Below are 24,122 nucleotides of genomic sequence, written 5' to 3'. Positions count from 1 at the left end.
GTTCATAAGCCCAGTCCTAAAGTACATACTGTACCCCTGCTGAACTGTCAAAACACCTGTCCATCGTGGGAGGACAGGATGCCACTGGCTTCACATTAAGCATGACTAAGGGTTTTTAGATCATGGTGGAATTAATGTGGAATTATACAGCATTTCTGATGCATTTCAGACCCTTGCCCAAACGTAATCTCAAAAATGAAATAAAGACACGAGAGATTCATGAGATTCCTCATCTTATTTTTTTGTAAAGCTCCAGTGTTACATTTGTAGCAGCATTACACAATCATTAAATATCTGTATCCTTATTTAGTTTTTCTTCACCTAGATTCTGAATACAATCTTTTTCAGAATCTAGACGGCATTATTAAAAAAAACACTATTTCCCCCCTCCTTCGTGTGCGTTTCAGAAAGCAGCGAAAAACATGAGATCAAAATAGAACCAAATATTATATATATATTTAAATATCTCCCTGTACATGATGAATCTTAAATGTTCAGTCCAGATGCCTGTTTAAGAAAAATAGAACAATTTCAACCTGTAAAACACGGTTTCCCATCCACATGCATAAAAATGAAATGCATTAAAATTTCAAGTTAGAAGGAAGGCTTGATGTGTTATTTGATACTTGGATAGAAAATGCTGTCAAGAGGCAGCTTAACATTAAGAATGAAGGCACATATAACACACACACATATAAAAAGCTCCACCCTTTATATTACCGTGTTTAAACACAGGTAAAAAGAATGCAAGGTCTTTGACAATGTCAAATATCCAAGAGGATAATATTTCAGGATGAAAATGGGATGTTATACCTTTATTTCACAAAGTGTATTGCCCATTAGTGTATTTTTGTCACTCAAAAATGTTACAAATGTGATAGAAAGTAACAATACTAAATTTCCACATAGACAATATCAATTTAGAAGATGATGTCTGCCTAGTGATTTCTTAACTAGTGCCTAGACGACCACATGATCACAGGGCTTCTGAAAAAGAACAAAAACAGAACGACATTTTGTCTAATGTAGATCCCAAACACAAGCACAAACATAAAGCTTTTAAAGAGTTTTACAATTTTACAGAAGCACGTGCTGCTTAGCTAAGCTTCTTGGAACAAATCATTAGCCTTTGAATTCTCTGTTCCACTATGCTGCTATAAGTACACTTTTGAACTGAAATAAAAGACAGGAAAAAATATTTAATAAAGGAAAACAGAAATGGTTTAACAGGGCATAGGAAGAATCATTTGAAAAACTTGCTTTGTAAATGATTTCAAATGGGTAAAAAATGTTACCAGAACTAATTGGAGTGCTATACATCTTCAGATTGATTCGATAAACCAAGTATTGGTGCAATTCCAGTTCCTTTCTAAATCAGCATGTTCTCATTTTGTATGGGGAACAGCCCAACAGAGTTAAAGGTTATTTGATTTGGAAAGCTTAAAGACAAAACTACAATTTCAGAGGTAAAACTAACTACAGTTAGACGGTGGCATGGGGGCACAGCAGTTAGCACTGGTGCCTCAAAGCTCCTGAGTCCAGATGTGTCTTGGACTGGAGCTGGAGTGCTCCCTCTGAGTTCAGCTGCTTGTTCTCTCACCTCTCAGAGGTATACTGGCTAGGTTTGATCAGCAGTTCTACACTGTCATCTTGTCCAATGCTTTGACATAGACTGCTATCCTGCTCAAGTCGTACTCTGTGGAGAGACTTCTGAAGATGAATAAGTTAATAAATACAAATACTGTACTTAGACTAAAATGACAATCTTTTAGAATTTGTTCATTCTGTAAGTGAAATTTATGCTAGTCACTTTAATTTTTTTCATTTTTTGAAAGGTTTAGCTAGTATTTTGAAATGTCTTCATTAAACACTATTTTCTTTTCATAATTAAGTCGCCATTATTCACCTCAAGGCAGCTGTCCAATCTCTTTAACTTGGTAATAGATCTAAATATTTATATTACTTCAAAATATTGAAAATGATCAATATAAATGTTTATCAGTATAAATGAGATCCGTACAAGTCAATCACCTATTTCATTTCTCCCAGCCATAATTTCACAGATCAGTCTATATACTTTTATGGGGATTTCAGGGCTCTCACTCCCAAAAAAACGGCAGAAGCCAACATTATCCTAAACATGGATCACAATTTTCCCTTCTCTCAGTGACTGCTTTTGAGAACCTCTCCAATCAATTACAAATTTCAGCTGTTCACACCTCCCCTCCAGATCTGCCTTCATTGGACCCTTTTTCACCTGCTCTGTCCTGTGTTCTCCTGTGCTTTATATCTTTTCTATCTCCCTCTCTCTCCCTCACACCTGGAGAGGTTAAAAACATTAAAGAACAGATGCATGCTCAGTAATTGTTGTGCACATTATAAGCTTTTGTGCCCATTATCCACAGCTTCCCTACTGTCACATTTAATGTTCTTTTGCATGTAGGCAAAATACTGAAACAGCTTTCTTATATACTGCAAAATGAGTCAGAGATAAGTGAACACCATTACTGTTAGGCAGCGAGAAAGAAAAATGCTCAGCCTGGAGAACTGATTTATAAAAGGAAATTTACCACAGAGCTGGCTCAAATGCATCTGAGCAATGCCATGAGTATATACAAATTTCAAGTCCATCTGAAAAGAAATGTCTGTCTCAACTGCCAGGAAAGAAGCACAAATCAGATTCAAACTCTGGCTTGTAAACAACAGCGGCAAGCAACATTCTAGGGTTTGTAACTTGAACAGCCACTGGCATCCACCTCTTCTTGTTAAAAACACAGCGCTAAGGTCATTGAGCTTTTTAAGAGCATTGGTATTTTACGGGATGAACAATATAGTATTTGTATCGGTGTATTTATGTATATGTTATAAAGGATTTGTATGTTTTATGCAAGTCACATCGTCTGTCCTAAGCATCCCTTTAAAAACAAAGAGCAAAAATAAGTCACTGGGGAACATCTACACAACCTATAGACAAGTATAGAGACACACACCGCATCTCGTTATTAAAATTCCATGTACCAGAATATGGAGGGAATTGCTCATTTCTTAATGTTTTTTAGAAATTGTAACTGTCATATACTGTGACAGTTTTAAATAAGATAAAATGTTTAATTTCTTCCTTTTTGAAAGAACCCTTTTTGAAAGGTGAAAATCTAATAAGAAAATCAAGAAAGGATTCTGTTTATTAAAAAATATTCTTAATAAAAAAACAAAAACAAATGTGTATTACTTTCATACTATACAAGGTAATAAAGCATGTAAGAAGCAAAATAAAAGCAGATTGACGTAAGCAAGCTCTGTTTGCAGAGCCTGGTGAACCTATTTTTAATCTATTTTGTTCACAGAAAAAAATCTGTCCTTGTCTACTGTAAGCATACTGTATGCAGAATTCAAATAAAATCATAAGCATAGCACTGTAAAACAATGTACATCAAAGATACAAATTAACAGAAAAAAAAAGAAAAGAGAAGATGAGATCATGATTCAAATGCTGTGACAGACAATGACCAAGACATTTCACTCTACAGTACTACATCTTAAAGCATTATACAACAGTTCATGTTAACTTGGGGATTTGAAACAAAAATCAACAACATTATTGGGTATTAAGAAGCCAGAATATTAGAAAACATTACAATCTTCTATGAAAAAACTTCTAATCTCCTTACTAAATGAAAAGCCTGATTTTTGTGCAAAGCACAAGAAATGCTAGCTTTCTTTGGCTTACGCTTCTGTGACTTTCAGAACATGGAGTCACAGAAAGCGAAAGCCTTTTGAAACTAAATATCTTCATACAAAGTTAATTGATCAATTTTTTTTGCTACGCTTCAGAAGAAACTAGAAGGGTCTGTCGGATCGGACCCGAATCTTGATTTACTGTAACACCGAGCCACCGCCACTTAAGCACTGTCCAGAAACCATTTTATAATAAAAACATTTACATCAGCGAATGGGGTTTCCTTGAGGTTGCTTCTTTGTGCTTTACATATGACTATGAAGGGTGAGGTGACAGCAATATTCTAAAGCAGTTGTGCATGACTTGGATACTGCTGGCTGCACAGAAAAAATCAATGCAGCTACTCAAATACTCAAAATATATAGCTATATATTTTAGTATTTTAGTAGAACAATACCTTCAAGAATGTTAGAAATGAATAAAATGACCATTTTAAAAAATCAAGCATGAAGTCAATTACTCCTGTGGCACTAGGCACAGTACAAAGTCTAAATGTCTCTCTGGAGACCTGAGAGTGATCTGGAGAGAAGAGCTAGGGGAACCTGAGTGAAGCAGAGCATATGGGAAGAAAGAAAAAACAAAACAGTTCTGCCAACCATTCTGCCTCAGTTCTCTACCACCTGGTATTCACAGTCCCGTCATAAGGCAGTGGTTTACAACCTGATCTCCTTGCAAATTGTGAATATGTGCACACAAAAGCAACAAAGTTCAAGAATGGCAAGAGGCCGAGATTCAAGGCACGGTAACACTTGGTATGATACTTCAGCCTTTGAGAGCAGCAAATCGGAAAGCTGTGCTATTCTCTTGCTGTCAAACTCCACTTCTGCCTTTGGGATTGATGTGCGCTTGCTGCGTGCTGCTATCGTGAAAATAAACAATTAATAACACACGGCCCAGCTGGGACCTGCATTGCAACATGGTTAGTTCTATAAAAATTGAAGTTACTGAGCTACACCTCTGTGCTATACTTCTTGTACACATGATTTAGACAAGAAGGTCCTGTGCATGATTCCAATACATTTAAACAAACGTCAAAGAAACAAAGAGTCCTTGTCTAATCATCTATCCAAATGTTATGTAGGACGTTTCTGCAAAAACATGGCTGATTAAACAAGAAAGAAGTGCACTTCTCGAAAGACAATGAAATGGTTTCCGGATGTGTGCAGGCATAACAGGAATGCAACGTGGGAACTGCACTGACACACTGCAAAAGGTTAGGACACTTGGTCTTGGGAAGGTAAAGAGAAAGGAAGAATTCCTGCCAGGATTAGTGATCTATAAAACAAAACAGTGTCAGTGTCAACTGAATGTTTCAGTGCTGGACAAAGCATATTGTGATTTTAAGTTTGATTCATATTTTGATAGCTTTACAACATGCATGTTCAAAGATGGCATCTTCAGATAAGACAAAACAAAAAGTAACCACTTCACTTAACTGCTTACAAGGAAGCCAAAACATCAACAAAACCACCAGGAAAATGTGTGGGTCTGTTAAACCACCACATCATTCACATTCTGCTCTGCTACACTAATAAGAAATGTATACAAAACCCTGTCTGAAGTAGCCTTCATATCCCGTTAAAACAGAACAATAATTCAACTTTTAAAATTAAATAAATATAGTCAAATTTGACATTTGTTCAGTTTTGCCGTGTTGTTTGGCAGTGTTTTATATTGTATATACAACCTACATCTTATCCAATAAAATATTACAGAATAAGTAGTGCACTGATGGGCCACAGTAAAGATTGTGAAAATATGGATAGAAGCATCCTTTCTGAAGTCAAAGAAAGCTGCAAGTGGAATTGTAGGCACTTGATTGAAGACAGATTATGGTGCAAGGCTAAGGAATGTATGAAATTCAACGGACATTAAATAAATGGCCATTCAAAAATGTACAAATAGGCCAGTGTCTGATTGTAGAAGTTGAAACATTTGGCCCAAAGAAAAATATATTTCTTCCCACATTTTAAATCCAATAAAATAATCAACAAACCTCTATATTTACATAAATAACTATGTGACATTGCAACTCCGTTTGGAAGAGGGGTAGGGAGTAACGATGGGAGTATGCAGGCATGTGTGCCCGTGTAAAACCAGCCTTTACTGTGAAAGGTTTAAAGCCATTTTCTTACATTTTTTCACATATGAAATCCTAAGAGTTTTGTTACATTGCTGTGTTTTTCAGCGCTTTGTAATAGCACACCTTCTGACAAGAAGAATTAAATGGGAGGGAACAGGAGTGTTCTGCTGAAGGGTTCTGCCTTGAACACAAAGAAATGATCGCCCAGCTAGGCCTGCCTTTCCCATCAAAAAGCCCTCTCCTTGCTTTCACTCCCAAGTGGCTTCCCAACACTTTGTAACTCCATCTTTTTGCCCACACACGCAACAGCAACACAGACGGAACACAAATCAACAACAAAAACGACAAACTTGAAGCCACCTGCTAACCTTCCTCACAACAGGACCCAGTGTGGGCAAGGTGGGTGCCGCCGATGGGCCTGAGCCCGCATCAGGTGGGCGCTGGTCCCGCGCTGCCCCTCTCCTGCTGGTGCTTGGTGAGGAAGTATTTGAAGAACTCGTAGACCGACCAGGCAATGGCGGTGGAGGGCATCTGGTAGATGATGCGGGCCTGCACGCCCTTGAAGAAAGCGGGCACGCCGCCCAGTTGGTACACCGTTCTGAAGGCATTGGCTATGCCCGTGAGGTGCCCGCTGATGTTCAGCGAACTCAGCGCCACGTTCTCCTGCGTGTTCAGCAGGGTCTTGCAGACGTCCAGGGGGGTGGTGGCGGCTGCAGACACGGCCCCGGCCAAGGCGCCGGAAACGATGTGGGTCTGCGGCTGGTACTGTCTCTGCGGGTTGAGGCGCTCCTGCATGAACTCGTAGGTGATGAAATGAATGGCCTGGAAGGGGATGTTCATGGTGAGCTGCGTGCTGTAGCTGCGGTAGAAGGCAGCCAGGCCTTCGGTCCGGTGTACTGTGGTCACACAGTGCCACAGCCCTCGGTAGGGAGAGTTGTACATCTGCATCCGCTGCTTCACCACTGCAATGACCGGGGGGAGTGAGCAGTTGAGATCATGCCAGGCATCACATTCAGAACAAAGCAACAAGAAAAAAAAAACTTTCAAGTACCTCCAGTTCTGGAAAATATTATCATCCTTTACAGTGTCAGATCCCATCATTTCCTTTTGTCCATCCAGTTTGGGTATTATGTGACTCAAATATTATTCACAAGTAACTATTTACAAATAATATTATTTACATGTGACTATTTACAAATAATAAATAATCATGTTAGTAAAACATGTTTTGTACTTCCTAAGTACATCTAAATAGGTAATGTAATACAATAATGTACTGTACTATGTTTAAGTGCCATTAGGGTGCCACTTTAATTTTTCAGACTAGGTTTAGCTTTATCACTTATTTAAGCTTAAAATTTCCTATTTATATTATTTTTAGACCTAGGACATGCACGCTTACTCCAGTACGTCATGCAACAGGCAGTGTCAATCTGTACTGTTCATGCAAGAATTATGGCTAAGGCAGACATACTGTACATAAGTACATACACAAGCTATTCAGGTCAGTAGGTGGCAGTAGGAAACCATTCTGAGAAGGTTTCTCTGCGGATACAGTGCGGGTACAGAATACGAAGTTATTTTAATCCACATCAAAGCTATTTTATTTCACATCCACGGAACAGATTGTCTTCTGTCACTTTGCCACACTGAATTTTCAATAAAGGTAAATGCAAACTGAAGTTGGAACTTTGAAAGTTTCAGTTATAAAAACTAAAGTTGTGTAACTTTTTTGCTGTTTTTAGCTCCTAAAATCATGCAGGCTTAATTTTATGATTAAATGGATGGATGGATGGATGGATGGATGGATGGATGTTTTCCCATTATGCCTTCCAGAATATAGGGGTACAGTAGCAACATCCTGTTGCCGTTCTGTAACATTAGTTTTTGTACGGGATCTCAGGTGCCAGGTCCTCCATGTTGGAGGTTGGGCATGAACCCACTACCCTGGGATTATGAGTCTCATGCTCTACCAACAGAGCTAGTCGGGGCCTCTTACGATTAAATGAGGCTTGGGAAATTCTAATTCCCAAAGGTCGTGGACCCTCTGGGCTTTATTCCACCTCTCATCTTAATTATGTAATTGATCTGATTGTCTGGACACTAAACTTTTTACAGTATGTTCTCTCCATCATTGAAAAACACACGTAAAACCTGACCCATGTGAAAACTGTTCTTGCCCATCATTGCTTTAAAAAGCTCCTCAATGGATGTGGAGCTCAGAACAATTCAATTCAAGGCACAAAGACGAACCTCTGTCTGCTCCATTCAACTTCCACTACAACACAAAGCAACAGCGCTAACTGCAGAGCTGAAGGAGACCAGCCTGGAAGTACTGTAATGAACCTTTCTTTACAATACCTTCTGCTGGGTTCATCACTGCATCGTGGAGCACTGTGGCGACACTACCAGCAATTCCTGCCAGGAACACAAGAAACAACAATAACCAGGTGGACCAGGCACACGCTAGAGCATTTCCTGCACTGTCCTTCAGATTCACTCCTCAAGACACTTGACACTTGGCGAGTCCAGAACAAATCTTAACCTGGACCAGATATGAGCTAATTAATAGCTCAAGTGAAATGACAACCAGAAGATTAGCGAGACTCTTACTGGTGGATCAGCACTGAAAAATACAAACCTACATCTAGAAAACAGTAACTGATCCAAACAAATAAATAAAAATAATCTGAACTTGCAAATTCTGAAAAGGATATAAATTATGTAGGATTGATTCTACAGTACTTTAAACTACAGCATAGCAATTTTTTCTTACAAAATGTTAGAATCTCTAAATATTGGCATTGTCAGTCTTTCTAATAAAGACATCATCAGAAGATGTTTTCTTAGTTCTCTGAGCAGGTATAGGGAGACAAAGAATTTCATGAAAACTGCTTTGTGATCTCAAGAGCGGCTCAAGCTGCTTGCTTGTGGGAGCAGATGAATAGTGATATAACAGTGTGATTGCATTCTGAACGACCATCTCATAGACAATACAGAGTCAGCTGTGACTGAGACCTGGCTGACCACTTCACGTCTTTACACAGATATCACTGACTATCCTGAGGGAAATACGTTTTGGAGTGAAGTGTATAAGATGTTTCGATCAAAAGGAGTCAGGGCAGTTGGTGACGGACTCCTTTTGACCTAACGGTGACCACAATAGTACCATTACAGTCCAAGAAACCAAGTAAATTACTTTTGATATTCTCAACACCAGCAGCTAGCAAACCGATCTTTCTGTTAAGGAGGGAACCTCTGTTTTCATGATTGTGTAGGTACTACTGTTTAGATTGGCTCGACTCTTTTTTTCCTTTTACTTGCATTTGCACTATTCTACAGCACTTGCATTTTTAGAAATAGCAGGTGTTAAATGTTCTAATATAATTGACATAAGTAGTCTAAATAACCACCATTTCAAGGTCCTGCAGGCCTGTGACTCTTGCACTCTTGACAAGAGGGCAGGGAGGAAATGCATAGTGAATCACAGGCAAATTTGTCTCTCCTATACCTTAAGCACAAGGCACAAAATTGCCTCTAACTTTCACCATGGGTCAGAAGGCTTTCCTGCCATGTATCATATCATTGACCGCACTACAGAGAGATAACACAGCATTCAACATTTATTGGAGCTATAGTAGAAGACCGTGTGACAAAAGTCAAATATCCAGAGTGCACACTCTGCGAAGGACATACCGTTAGCCACATGGCTGTTGCCGCCATTCTGGATGATGGTACTCAGCGAGCATTTCACTCTCTCGTAGCAGGCAAAGTAGAGGGCGTGGGCCGGGCCGGCACCCAGCATGGTGACATTGAGGCCTCTTAGGGGCCTCAGGAGTCCCTCCGCGTGCATCATCCTGCGCAGGGCCTCGAGCACGCTGCGGTACTGGGCCTTTGGGTCTGGCTGCAGACTCTGCATCCGTGTCTGCACGAAGATGGAGGGATGGGAGGAAAGAGAGAGAGAGAACAGGGGAGGGTGGCAGAGAAGAGTATGAGCGGGGAGAGAGGGACAGGCGAGGGGTAAATGTTTTCGAAGATTAAAAAATTAAATAAAAAAACATTAGTTGCTAATTAGTTTGCTGTAGCTCAGGGCTGGCACCAATGTACTGTAAATAGGCTTTGACTGAAATATTACAGAGAGTAGCAAAAGAAAGTTCTTGGCGTTTGGTAACTGTGGAGGCTTAATACACCTCATTATCTCATCTTATTTCTTGGGTAGTAATGTGTAGAAGACATCATGCATTAATAAATGTAAGAAAAAGTAGTAATCACAAAACTGACTTTTCAAATTAGGATATGAATAAATACTAAATACTACAGACACACTGCATGACAGTTTAAATTGCAAAATTATAACACTTGACCTCAACGTACTTTAAAGAACAAGAAGGATGCTGCTATCGTTCACCAGTGGAACCTGGATATTTTAGATACTAGTCCTGCGCAAGTCAGAAACGCTTGGTGTTAGCAGATACCGGGCTAATCAGTAACAAGAACACATGACAGTTTACCAAGGGCTGGGTTAAAGCCTTTCTTGTCCTTATCACACCCTTTCAGCAATGGCTGAGGTACAGTTTGTGATAAAGTAAACAGTTGTTTGCAAATTAATCCATATAACTCCATAACTGTAATTTCATAACAAACTACAGAAAATAAATAATTTCAAAATTAGTTATTAATGAAGAGTAATGATGAAACAATAAGAATATAATGAATAAAAGAATAATAGCAGGAAGATAATTCCAAGTGCTCAAATAAATTAAAGATATTCGTACCTATAGTTTGTCAGTACATGACATGGGCTCCTTTAGCAAAACACATTTTTGTTAGGATTTATACAACAATTAAATAGCCCCAGATAAAATGGCTATTTGTGCTTCATTTTGATTCCTAATGTAAATCAACATCATGTAAAGGATTATTAAGATCTAGTATTTTTTGATTTGTCTGTTTTGACCATTTCCCAGGTTTTTACGTAGCAAAGGATTCGTTACAAATGCACAGTGATAAAGTACAAAGGCAAAGGGCTGTTCCAATACACTGGCACAGACTCTGACTAGCAGTGTTGCATCACCTTTTCCATTCAGTCATATGGTTAAGCAATTCTTGAATGAATCTTAGAAACGAGTTCCTCTCCATTCTCAACTGTGTGGCTGAAACTTCGCAACAGGACTGAAAGCCCATCCATATCCTCAGTTCCCAGATGAACTAGATATGATACTGCTGTGCACCCTGGAAGAAGGCCATGTGTGTAGTACTCAAAGCTTTGCTCTAGAAAGAAAAAATCTATTACTGTAAATACTGTAGCTGCCAATGGCCAACGTCGAAGCTGTCCTAGGTTTACAGCTTTACAAATACAAACTAAGGGCTTCCAAAGGCTAGGCGGATGCATTTAAACAGCCCTTGTTTTTAGGCAACATCACATGAAACCCTCCTGACAGCTGTGCAGAGAAAGTATTAAAGGTAATCGGCCACCAAGACTAAAAGCGTTTACATGTCTTCTTCAGTTTTTCTATCCTTTTCTTGTACAGGGAACACATTTCTGTGAACCTCCATGACCACAAAACGATTTAGAAATGAAAATCAGTTTAAAGGCATAATTTAGAAAATGATTAATCAACTTAAAAGTTGTGTGACTAAAATAAAAAGACAGGGATTTCACAAATTGAGAAGAGTAAAAAGCCCCGCCACACTTTTGAACAAAGCTTAACATTATGGTCACAGAGCAAACCTTGCCAGTGTGAGACATGAGGTATAGGCAGACTCTAATGGGGAAAATATTAGCTAATTAAACTAGTGTATAACTCAGGGTGAAATGCCAAGTATAACAATACATCCAAGTAAGCAGAGAGAACCAGTGGAACATATTGTACCATGATGCTTTTATATCAGATGTTAGCAAAATGGAAGAATAAACTTTTACTGAATCCTCTGCATAGCTGATGAGTAACTTTTCCAGTTGTTTTCTAACTAAACTGCCTAGAAAATCTGCATCAGGAGTTTTACCTCCAGAGCTCCTGAAGTGACTAACAAGATATAATTTTGAGTGTCATTGTTTTGACGATAATCTAGATTTTTTTTTAAAGATTGAACCCAAACAGCTGTGAGCTAAATGTGGCAACAAAAGAGGAAGCAAAGTTTCCTTATGCTTCTTTGCCAATACTCCAAATATTTTACACTGAAAAGATGTAAAAACAACTGCATAAAAATCAGAAAATACTTTTTTCTGTCAGTACTACATCACTGTATTGTTGATGGAGTTCAGCAACACATATGTACAAACATATTCTAACTATTGTGCACAACTGATGGGGAGGTATACACTTGAGGGTCTGGGCAATCTCAACAAAACTTACGTGCAATGATTAATGTTAACCTACCTGTCTGGAGCTCTACTAATCAAGTTCCAGGACCTTACCTGCAACTCTTCCTGCATCTCATACTCACAAGACAACAGTCTAGTAGATCAACTCATTTCATGATGCTGCTTGTACAACAGCGACTTTCTAGCAAGATGAAAAGTGGCAATTATGCTGTGGAAGCCCTACTTGTCACACCTGAGCCCTATCATCTGTGGGAGATTCAGGGACAAATTTAGCAACTAGGGCTTAAAAACAAGTCAACAGGCATATGCTTATCCAAACTCTACGAGAGGACAGGGACAGAAATCCACAAGACAGTATTTTCATCCTGATGCAAAGCATACAGTATGTGAAAGATGTACAGCTGGTATTAATTCCAATGGTGCCTACAAAAGCTACTATCAAGAAACTTTCACTAGACAGCAAATGTTATTGAACAAAATTAATTTATTTATGGCATGTTCAATAATAAGGCAATGCACCTGCTACAAAAAGTAATTTTATACTAAATTGAATTATTATTTTGCGGTTTTATGTGATAATTGATGCTCAGTATATTTTCCATAAAACATGGCTATAATATTAAGACTATAGTATCTTTATTCTAGTATACAACAAAGATATTTTCTTGATTGTTGTAAAGCATCCTTCATTTAATAAAAAGTCAGAGGGCAGTGAAAATCAGACCTATGTCATTTTAAAAACCAAAAGGAACAACCAGCCAAGAGTAGTTCCACTTGGCAGGGTACAGAATGTCTCTCGCTAAGGTCTGCTTAGGGTGAAACCAAATCCGTAGGTGCTGTCTGTCCTATACTGTTACTGCAAGAAAATGAAAGAAACTGTAACTCAGAGTACTAACACCAGAATCAAAATTGGTCTGGTGTTCCTGAGTATATAAGACAACTAGAACGATCTACTAAGAATGTTTTTTATCAGACGTTTAAAGGTGACGTTTGTGAAAAATCTGTATTTACAAACACCGATTGTTTAAAATCGAATTCCACCCAACTTTGTGTAAAAGTGAAAATGTATTTTGCTGAGTCATGCACAAAGAACATTTTGTCTACAGTTTAGATCATTTCCAGGAAATGCATTCTTGACGGGCTTATGACGCAAGTTGCACTAGTTAATAAAAGTTATAAAACCTTTTGCATGTGCACATTAAGAAGCATATTAATTCACAGTCAAAGTGATGGAGCTCATGAACAACACTATACTTAAACACAATTATGATACAAACAATAATGTTAAGCTATAAATATTAATAATTATCATTTAAAAGAAAATGCAACAGAGTGCTTTCTGAACAATTCCACAAAAAACTCTTCTCATCAGTATTTGCCCAGGATTTGTGCAGCTGTGAACTATTCAAAGAGTGAAATTAAAATGAATCCCTGCTGTTTAAATATGAACAAAATATGCGTGCTGTTAGCCACATTATAGTCTAACATATTTAAGTATGGCAAAGATTGGTAAATTTCTACTAAACAAACAATGGCATTCTGAAGGTCATGGAATCCAAAACTGCTTTGGGTCATGTGCTGCATCTATGGCTGTCATCACGAATACATGAATATTCACTACCACTGGTAGTGCTGGCCACCTTCACACCAAGTTCCAAACCGCCAGTGCTTGAGGTTTTCAGTGACTTTAGTGACTTAATTGAACCAGTTAAATGGTCAATATCAAGATCAGTGTATTTTCTAGGTTTCATTCAGGGGCTGATTCAAGATGCCACTAAACCCTGCAGAAACCCTACATTTGAGAATCAGGGTTGCCAACACATAGTCCATTCTTCCTAATAAAGCATATTAACATTATAGCAGCTTAGTTGTTGTTGCAAAACCCAATAATGTAGTGGTGCAACAGGTTCAAGATTTCAGTTACATTTAGCAACCAAAAATTTGCATTCTTGAAAATGTGTGGTGCTGTGGGACACAAAATTAGATCATAAAAATATGAAAATAAACACATAAATCTAATCTCAGGCAAGTTGAACATTTATTGCGGGTAGTGATTTTTTATTTTACTTAAAAGTAGAGTTAAATCAAGAATACATTTTACTTGTGATTAAAAATACATTTTTAATTTCAAAATTTGCTCCTTATTAATGCATCAGTTCCTATTGTAAATAAACTCAATTGCACAGTCAAGCTCCAACAAGCCTCAAATAAAAACAGAGACCTCAGTATAGTAACTGTACTACACCTAAACTGTCACACTAGCAAGACAAATACAATATGTATTAATTTAACTTGTGATTTTTCAGCTCCTCGCTCATACAGTATATATTGTTGAATGACTATGTTTTCACTTGTTCTCTAACTACAAAGAGATGAGAGAAAATTTCACTTTTCATAACACATAGCTCCTTTTCAAGCATGAAACAAAAAGCCTGTTTTGCAGTGGAGTGAAAAATTGTTCATCAGGGTTGGTAGAAAAAGCAGGAATGAAAGTAGGAGTCTGGAATAGGGATTGTCTGTCCAAATCCAACAAGCAACGTGACAGCTGACAGCAGTCAGTCCTGGCTCTTCCATTCAGAGCATAGCAGAGAAACTTTGTTCTTGGCACAGCCACATAAACAGTGGTACATGTCTGAGCTATGCTCATTTTAGCTCTTGATAATTCATAGGGTTTATATTATTATACTTCAAGGAGCGATTTACTGTATAATATTGGGACAGGCCAATAAACACAGCTAACTGTCAGAGTCCACGCCTTCAAAAAGCCAACCCAAAAGGCAATGAACTGGCCCGACAGACCAAAAAAAAGACACTGGACTTATGCAAGACTATTAAACAAACCCATTCACCTACTCTGAATTACCTTATCATGTTTCATGCAATTTAGGGCCTTATATTCATAAAGCTATAAAGTCTTTATGGACACCAACAAGAGCTAAGGCTGCCTGCCTTGGGCATAGAGATGGCAGTGGCCTAATGTGTAGCTGGTTGCTGCCTTTGAGATTTTGCTAATCAGCTCTGATGCAGTGAGACAGTGAGCCCACAATACATGTGTACAGCGTTCCTAACTACATACCAAAGAACAAGGCGGGAAACACAGAGGAAGTTAACTTAACGAAGAAACAAAGAAATGCATACTCATAACCAAGTCTGGTTGCAATGTCTGTACCTGAAAGTAACACATGATACCACTAGATTGGGCCTTCAGTGCAAAAGATCTCTGTAGTGGCAGTCTTAATTTGAGATCCAGGTCTACCTGCAGATATGCTGTGACATCCACAGCTGATTTACTGTCATATTGTTACATCAGAAAGAAACAGTGTCCTGTCCTCGTGATGTTACCATTTTGTCTCACAATGCAATGAATCGAAGCATTTAACCGAGGAGTAAGCAAAGATATACAGAATACACATTTTAAATGCATATGAAAAAACTTGGCAGCTTTAAAAGTATGGGTCACTATCCATAAGCCAGAAGTGAAAATCAAGTTTCAATGTAAAATGTATTTGTGTGCAACATGGATGATTCTGATTTAGAGGTGGAAACTACAAACTATGAAAAGCAGGAACAACTGACAATATTACTGAAGCTTACAAGTCTTAGCATATGCAAAAATGCAAATACAGAGAGAGTGCATGAATATGTAAACATAATGACTTCTTAACATCTGCCATTCATTTTGAAATCATATTACTAGCCTATAAAACTTAAGAGAGATTGAAATAAATGATTTTATAACCTTTTCTTATGTATATACCACAAGCACTGACAAAAAAGGCAATAGATACTCAGTTATTCAGAAACTTTATACAATATTTAATTTATTTCTGGAGTGACTGATGTCTTTTAATTGGCAAACCACAGGGATCTCCAGTGCAGTAAGTCAAACCTTGCTAAAACATAATGGTTCTATTAAGAGAAACTCAGACTATTCTAAAATGACCTAAGCCCCCCAAATAAGTACTTGACAAGGAAATGGTAGGACAGAATGCAATTATTTTGTCTGGCTGTCAATTTCTCACATCAAAGAAAGAAGACTCTAGCAAGCCATGGTTAATTCATTGCTATAAAGAAGCTTAAGATGGTCATACTTCACATTCATCTGTTGAACTGCAGTGACATCCACTGTATCAGGCAACAGGAATTTGGGACGTCATCACAAACACTCTTTAAATACAGCTCTGTTAAAGGTTTCTGCCTTTGTTCTGGTTCGTTTTACCAGAAGGACTAAAAACCTCTAAATGATTAGAGCTTATACGGAGAACCTTCTCTTTATTTTCAATAATGTTTACCCAGTTATGCAATCAAGGGACAAATTATGAAACACAGAAACAGGTGTGACAAATTCCTGTCCCCTTCTGCCCAGGAATACACCTGGTGCTTGCTTTTCACTAAGTGCTGACTGAATAATTGGAGCAGTCCTTCCGTTTTAGCTGTCAAAGCCATTAATCTGCATCATAACCTCCTCCTCCATATCATCCTTCTCTTCTTTTAAGGTTCAGGACTGTTTAAGTCTTTTGAATATCATCAGTATCATAAGACAAATGCCAATGCCACTCCTGTCTGAAAGAAAACTGTTTGCTGAAATCCTATCCTGTTGCCTCATTCTGGCTTTTCCATAATTATGCAATAGCCCTTGATTCATTGTGCTTTCTTTTAAGAGAATTCTGCTTTCTTTTCCCCACTTTAAGCTTGGAAAATACACATTATGACCTGGGAGGGGAAAATACAACATTCAGTAAACCACTCCTTCAGAGTTCCACTACGCAATCAAGCTTTAATCATATACAATATCTGTACACTATCAAAACATTGTGTAGACTGCATTGAGGGCTCAAATCAGAGCACTTTATTTCAATTTTTCAATTCCCTTTTACATTTTACTTTTATTTTTTAAAACAGAAAAACAATTATAGCTTTCTTGACTGTACTGTGCTCCCATTCCCATTACAAGAGGTGCTATAAAAACTTGGAATAAAAAGCTCAGAGGATGTGGATGAATGTGCCATTAATAACAAACCTCTATTGTGTGTCACATTCCTCAGTCTTAGCTGTGTGGTCATCATCTGGAGAGCATTCCATAACATTTGTCCCGGAAAAGAAATACGCCACTGAAGAATATCCCGTTCGGTGACGATGTCGCGTTGTAAACGTCTGTGCTTTCCGCATTTAAAGGTCTATCTGTGATGAGAACCATAATCTTGCAATAGAGGAGTGCCAGGCAAATAAGACACGGCAGATAAATTTAAATCTTCTACTTCCTTATCATAATGCTTCCTGTAACACAGAATTTCCAGTACAAAACATAACTGCAAAATCTTTTCCATCAGTGAAGTCCTCCAGGGATTGTAATCTAGTTTTTGTGTTGTTCACTCTGACTACAGTATATACTGTATATGCAGTATATATTCTAATCCATACAGTATTTTACCTGAATATAAGTCATATTACAGTAAGAATAAACAAGCCATTACATCCATGTCTTATGTTTTGCTTTCCTGTTCGAGCTATGCTTTTATTTCATTCAGCTTTTAAACAAACTAATAACTTGTAACTCTTTTCACTTTTTTGTTATTTTCATTTCTTACAATACTGACAAATTAAAGTTAACTATACAAAATCCCCAACAGTTCATAGCAGAATTCAAAAAGGTTCAACTGGGCAAATAAGTTGCTGAATTATGCTGCTGGGAGCTCATACAGACAATTGGCCAATACTAAAGTCACGGGAACCAGACTGGCAAGGTCTGCTTTCCATCTCCCTGACACTTAAAGTGTGGTTAAATTGGTTTTATTTTTAGTACAAACTTAAGCATCCCTGTAAATGACACTCATCCCTGACTTCACAGCATCACATCCACAGCTAGATTTTTAGGAATAAGTCTCTATACCCACTGAATCTCTAGGCACCGGCCTTCTCCAGAATGCCTTTCAAACTACAATCATGCAACAGTCTCAATGTGCTTCTGGAGAGCATGTGATTGGATCTCAGCTGATTGGAAAGCTTGAAAAGCATTGCAAAAAGAAGCTGAATTTGATTTTAGGTATTATACATCCTACTACTACTACCTGGCTGTGTGCTGCTGTTTTTGCACACATCTAGTTTTTGAGCAATGGTCCTAAGCTAACAACAATTTCACTTATGTAACCAGATGATGATGTGAGCTTTCCTAAGCAGAGCTGGACACTGTCTGAAGATTATTCCCCATACTAACTGATTCATTAAAACAACATTGTTGTTGTTGTTGTTTTTAAGGCTGATGCATCAGTGATACTTCATCTCCACATTTCCTGGCATGTAATTAGTATTACAGTAAAATAACTAGACAAAACAAAACAGAACCTTAAGCAGGAAAAAAATGTCACCTGTAGTTTCCATCCCAGTGAAGGAAACTAAGAAGTCCATAAAACTTTAATTTCCAGACAATGCCAACTTCCTTTTACCTTTCTTCAGTACATGACCTTGGGTTCCTCTTTGTGTTGTGCATGTTTAAGAACTGATCAAGACAAACGAGTTCTGTGCTACACTGTAAACATTTCTACTTCTGAGGACTTGGAGATGAGGGAATGCTGAAACAGCAGAAGGCACAACCAGCAAGCAGACTGACTGACCCGATATGGCGCTGAACCCTAAAAGAACAGGTGGCATGAATACTATACTGCTCAACGCAACAAGGCTATAAAGACATAGCTATCCAAGATCACTGTTGTCTTGCCAAACCTAATAAAACCTAATTCGTGCATTCACAGTCACTTAGTCTGCTCCTGTAGGTCCACACTCACAACATTACTAGACTTCTTCTCCTAATGGCAACAGCATTATTCAAGGAAACAGTCTTGATTTTTAATATTTTAAGTTCTCCAGCCAGTGAGAGTTTTGGCCCTTTTTATCCTTTTGAATTGGCATTAAAACACAAAAGATGAAAACCAATGCTCATCACTCTCAGTCTCAGAGTTAGAACATGACGAATCCTTTCAACCACCCTGTATTTGTAAATCACATTGCAAAGCACAAACCACAGCAAAAAAATAAAGACTAACAATTGTGGAGGCTGACTGAGGGGTATTATTTTAGATCATGCATGAAAATGAAATGCAAACCCTTGTTAATGCAGTACCTTTTGCTGCATGGGGATATAAAATGTAAATGTTTTAACTGTGCAGGAAGGTTTCTTTTTGTAGTAGAAGACTGGAAAAAGGAAAAAGTACCCTTCAACAGACATATATTAGGTATATGGAATTCTATAAAAACACGTCTACAATAACCACCAGGTTACAATAAAATAATGGGAGGCAGCACCAGTCTTTACACAGGCAGCTGTGGGTGTCTGGATGAACTACCTCTTATGCTGTGGCAGGAGATTCACTGTAATCTTTCAAGAACGGCTTTGCAGACATGGTCAGATCAAGAAGATAAAAGATGTGTAATGCACAGAATGACCCAAACAGCCACCTTTAGTTATCAACCTCTCTCATCTTCTTCTGGAAAGAAAGAAGGTGAATAAATGAAGGGAATACCACCCCCATAAGCAAAATTCAGTCTGGGTCACTAGCCATGCCCAATCATTTAATTTATAGATGCAATTATCAGAAAATGCCAAGCCTGATAACTATTAATGGCAAAACTGCTTATCCCAGATGTTCTGCTTCTCTGCATACTGGCAGAGAGACTAAGGCCTGATCGTACTGCATTTGTATTTCAGTTTCATCGTCTGGTCCTGCTCTGGTCCCTCCGCTCCCTCTCCCATGACTTGCATAAGGTTAACTTTTGCAAAGTCATTTAGCAAAGATTTGCAGTTTATTTAATGCACTGCACTGCTGCTTATATTTCAAGAGACTCCTAGTGTTTTTCTTGCAGGTTTATACTAGTAACTGTCACCAATGATTACCCTCTTGCAAAAAACCTCATCCAACCATCCACTAACAGAGCATCTGATAACTTCAGCCAGCAGAGCGCTGAACTGGTAAACCCAGACGTTAAGTATGGAAAAGGCTAAGTCAATGTCTGAAAGAATCCCACTGAGTCAAAAACCAACCCTGTTCTTGCATTATGACGATTGTTTTAATTGCTAACTAGGAGATTTTAACCTAAATTAAATTCCTACAACCCTAGATTACTTTGTTTTATGATGTACTAATTCTTCATTGCCAATGTACAGTACAGCATCCTGTCAACTGCAGTCTGAACACTGAAGCTATGGACCTGATATAACTACACAGGAAAGTTGTTGCTGCAGTGAATGGCCAGAGGCATGTTTTCTCTGTAAGTGTGAACAGGTGCACCGTATTCCTGACAAATTGTTTATTATCATGGAAAAGCGTGAATTTTTCCCCCTCTTTCCCCTCTGAACAAAGATTCAGATTTTCATCATTAGGGCTTTCCTTCAGTGTCATGCAGAGCTCTGATCTGCAAATATTGTTTCTGTAAGAGCTGCACAGAGCAGCCATGAGTTTAGCACTTTCAAGAGAGCCTCCTTACATAATTGGAGCAAAACAGCTTTCAGGAAAGCAAAATAAATAACGTTTTGTAATCATCCCCACTTGAGGAAATGTGTCAAGTCTGTTAAGACTGTTAGATGGGCGTTAGTAGTAATGTCAGTATGGAGGAAGCCACAAGTAAAGACAAACGAATATCCAGAGAGTAGAACTGGAACAACTGAAAGGGTTTATTACTCAGATCGACTACATTGCAGTTCGGACACCTCACTGGCTCCAGGTGCCAAACCTGTTCTACAGAAGAAGGAGTCATGAATAAACCATTAATGGGTTTAACACCAAGAAAAGCTCTGAAATTCTTAAAAGATCAAGTAGGTTATCCCATCTTTTATTTTAATTACCTTTGTTTTTGGAAAACATCACTGTCGCCTGCCACATGATCGTTCACTCTGGATTCAGAGTGTATTATTTCTTCAGCGTTCATCGGCAGTGTGCTGTGCTGCCCCAGACACAAGCAGGAATCACCTTGCACGCTAATGTCAGCTTAGCCTGGACTACTCATTTTTAAAATAATGATCTCCGTTTGCGGGTGGCCGTCGCAGGGATATGATCTGAACGCCTGCAGCGTGCATGTGTGGATTGTATAATCCCTGGATACTTTGAGAACAAGTCTGGCTTCCCCGTTTGGTCTTTTACCGGCACTAGAGTTGCAACCCGTCATGACTAAGCGAAGTCTGGTGCCTCACCTGTCGCGGCAGCCAATTAAGCATCAGGTTTACAGAGAGGGCAAAGGTAAAGCACTTTTAGAGGAGAGCAGATGTTTAATTCTACCACGCTGTTCTGTTAAAAAAAAACTTTAAAAAAAATTTAAGTATAGTGGCTTCAAGTCGCACTTTAGCTTGGCAATTTATTAAAGCGGAAAAGAAATCAGGAAAATCGTTTAACACTGTCGCGTACAACTTGCGCTTAATATTCGATTTTGTGCTTGTGAGGTGGGAGGGGCGGTGGGCTGAGGTACACGGCAACTAGACAGCTAGTGAGCATGCAAGCATAACGCACACTTCCTCACCTTGACAGAGTCCACGGGGTACATCACGCTGTGCTCCAGTATCCCTGCCACAGCTCCCGCTGTCATGTGCGTCGCCAAGGAGGCGGTGGGCGGAAGGCTCTCGTAGCCGTCGGCTTCCGAGGGCTCCCCGTCCCTGCCCTCGCTGCTCTCCGACATCTCCAAGGCTGCGGCCACCGGGTCGCTGCGCCACTCCATGCGTGAGAGAAGCAGGCACACGGTAGTAAACACTAGCGGAACGGCGGCAGACACAGCCAACCCATCGCCACTTTCCAGCGCCTCCTTGACGTCATTCCACTCCGTGACAGGGTGCCTCGAGTGGACCAATGAAAGCGAAGACAACGCAAGCTAAGGCGGGACGCTTTTCGGAAAGGGGCGGGGCTGGCCCGGGAAGTAGCCAATTGAAACAACGCGCAATCAGAGAGGCCGCCGTGCTATAGCAGCGGTACGGGAATACTTTTGATTAACTGAACTCCGAACCAATGGCAAAGTCCGAAACTTCGGACAGACCACTAGGCGGCTAGTTTGGAGCCTAAGACTCTGGGTGACTTGAAGGATGTTTTCAAGAGACGTGTAACGCAATTCACGTGTAGCTGTGCATTCAAAACGAGCATTTATTGCCATGGAAAAGTCACCTTTTTCGTCATTTGCAGTCTGAGATGAATGTCATTCTGCTTGTATTTAATACGTTGACCCGAACTAATCACCAAATAGGAACAGAGTTTGGAAAAAAAGTAAAAATTTCCGCGTTTAAACTAAGCTGAAATCCAGACAGCTTCATATATTAATTTACAATCCAGTCTATACGGTTCCGGAAAAAATGCTCGAGTATTTTTCAGAAATGTTATATGTTTAACAAACGTACAATATCTGAGGTTAAAACGAATGTCAACGAACGTATATGCTCTGACAAACCCTTAGTTTCGCCTTTCTAAGTCTACATTGTGGTCCAAGAAAATGTCAGATATAGCAAAACCGCTCTAAATAGCCACTACACCTTCGCTTAAAGTCCATTGACTGTTTTTTGACATTTGTTCCTAAAAATATAAAGTTGAAACAAATTCGGCCGTGACCTGCAAAACGTTGCTGTTATTATACTGCCGTTGATTTATCTAAAAAAATAAAAATACTTATGCAGAACCAGTTTTCAGGTTGGTGCTTGTGTGAATTCTGACGTTTCTCTGATATGCGGTTTCTGACAGATTAAATCACATCAAAAAACACAAGAGCGATTTTTTTTTGGTGCAGAGTTGCATGTGAACGAAACCAAGAGCAGGAAGGTAGGCTAAGAGTTTAGCTCTGAGCGGCGACAGTGCGGTGAAGTCAATTAAATGGTTTCAGGAATGTGATTCATTAATTTCCTTCATTCTATGCAACACTTCAAGTCAGTTTTGAAATACGCAAATTAAAAATGTGGAAAATATCCTTCATTTCAAAATAAATAAATAAAAATAAAGACAACACACTTGTTAAAACACTACTTTGTGCTTCGCGAGATTAGCTTTTCGGATTTTAAAATGTAGTATCGGCTTCTTATTTTGCATTTAACGCGGTAGACTAAACACAGCAGACGCAAAAGAAAGCACTCATCAGGTATTTCTGTGTTGCTTTTCCAAAATAAAATAAGTTAAAAAAAGATTTTAACTACATGCCCTGTTTTATATCAGTCCAGCACCTTATGAACATCGGCTTCTTGTTGCATTTACCATGATTATTTTAGGGAACAAAATCAAATTTGTATCCGTTAAATCTTACCCAAACATGTAAATATTTCCATGTATTATGCTATAATTAGATTTGCTTTCAACAGTTTATGTAATGCTTTTGTTCTGTACTTTTGTCATTTCATAAATCGATGTTTTAGAACCTGTAAATGGAAAGTTAATTACTAAGAAATAATATTGGATATTAACTAGCTGATCGATACTGGGGTGCGTTTCTGCTGGTTTACACTCCGTACAGCTGAAATAGGGGTCTTGGATTCACCTGTCACATTGTGAAGGCATGAGACTAAGTATCAATTCAAGTGTCTTTAAACCGTTATTTACTAAAAAACGAAACTCTACCCATTGGTGTACTCGGGAAATCACCAAACAGATGTCCACAGGACAGGCACGCCGGAACCAAATCTTCCGAAATTGCATAAATTCATTTAATTAACTTGGATGTCATCAAACTATTGTAACGCATACAGGTTGTGCGAGCCAACTTGCAGCGCGGTGACGTCACTGCCCTTCCCTGTGAATAGCAGGGACCTCTGCGGCCCGGCAGAGGAGAGATCAACTTGTAGCTCAGCTAGCTGGTTACCTGCTGAGCGACGCCGGAGACCCGGGTTCGGGTGGAGGGCCGACCGGAGGTGGGAGCGGCGAGGTCTCATACCCATGGGAACCCGAAAACCCTCCACTATTAAGATTACATTCACGTTTTTTCGGTAAAAAACCCCAGAGAGTCTCCTTTGCCTTCCAGAATACCATTTC

At 38.9% G+C, this 24,122-nt stretch overlaps 1 protein-coding gene across 2 annotated transcripts; it reads right to left on the bottom strand.

Annotated features, from left to right (window-relative positions):
- Positions 1–220: 220 nt before the first annotated feature.
- On the bottom strand, positions 221–22,098 carry slc25a37 (solute carrier family 25 member 37). Of its 2 annotated transcripts, XM_088624137.1 has the most exons (5): positions 21,649–21,789; positions 17,165–17,325; positions 9,516–9,744; positions 8,181–8,237; positions 221–6,781 (listed from the first exon to the last, which is right to left on the bottom strand). In XM_088624137.1, the coding sequence occupies exons 3-5, from the start codon at positions 9,736–9,738 to the stop codon at positions 6,249–6,251; spliced, it is 813 nt and encodes a 270-aa protein (XP_088480263.1). In that variant the 5' UTR covers positions 9,739–9,744; positions 17,165–17,325; positions 21,649–21,789; the 3' UTR covers positions 221–6,248. The 2 variants fall into 2 exon arrangements, with proteins under 2 accessions (XP_088480263.1, XP_088480262.1); XM_088624136.1 differs by lacking the exon at positions 17,165–17,325 and having other exon boundaries at positions 21,649–22,098.
- Between the last annotated feature and the right edge of the window lie 2,024 nt (positions 22,099–24,122).

The sequence above is a fragment of the Lepisosteus platostomus genome, chromosome 3 (genome assembly GCF_059453375.1).
Source record: "Lepisosteus platostomus isolate fLepPlt1 chromosome 3, fLepPlt1.hap1, whole genome shotgun sequence".
Lineage (NCBI taxonomy): Eukaryota > Metazoa > Chordata > Actinopteri > Semionotiformes > Lepisosteidae > Lepisosteus > Lepisosteus platostomus.
This window is presented reverse-complemented; position numbering and strand designations above follow the sequence as displayed.

Bases quoted from the DNA above. Each gene is read 5' to 3' on its own strand.
- slc25a37 (XM_088624136.1), bottom strand. From the start codon at position 21,843: ATGGAGTGGCGCAGCGACCCGGTGGCCGCAGCCTTGGAGATGTCGGAG. The intron at 9,745-21,648 runs GTGAGGAAGTGT...ATCTTCGTGCAG, and splicing joins ACCCCGTGGACTCTGTCAAG to ACACGGATGCAGAGTCTGCA. The intron at 8,238-9,515 runs GTATGTCCTTCG...TGTTCCTGGCAG, and splicing joins CAACAGCCATGTGGCTAACG to GAATTGCTGGTAGTGTCGCC.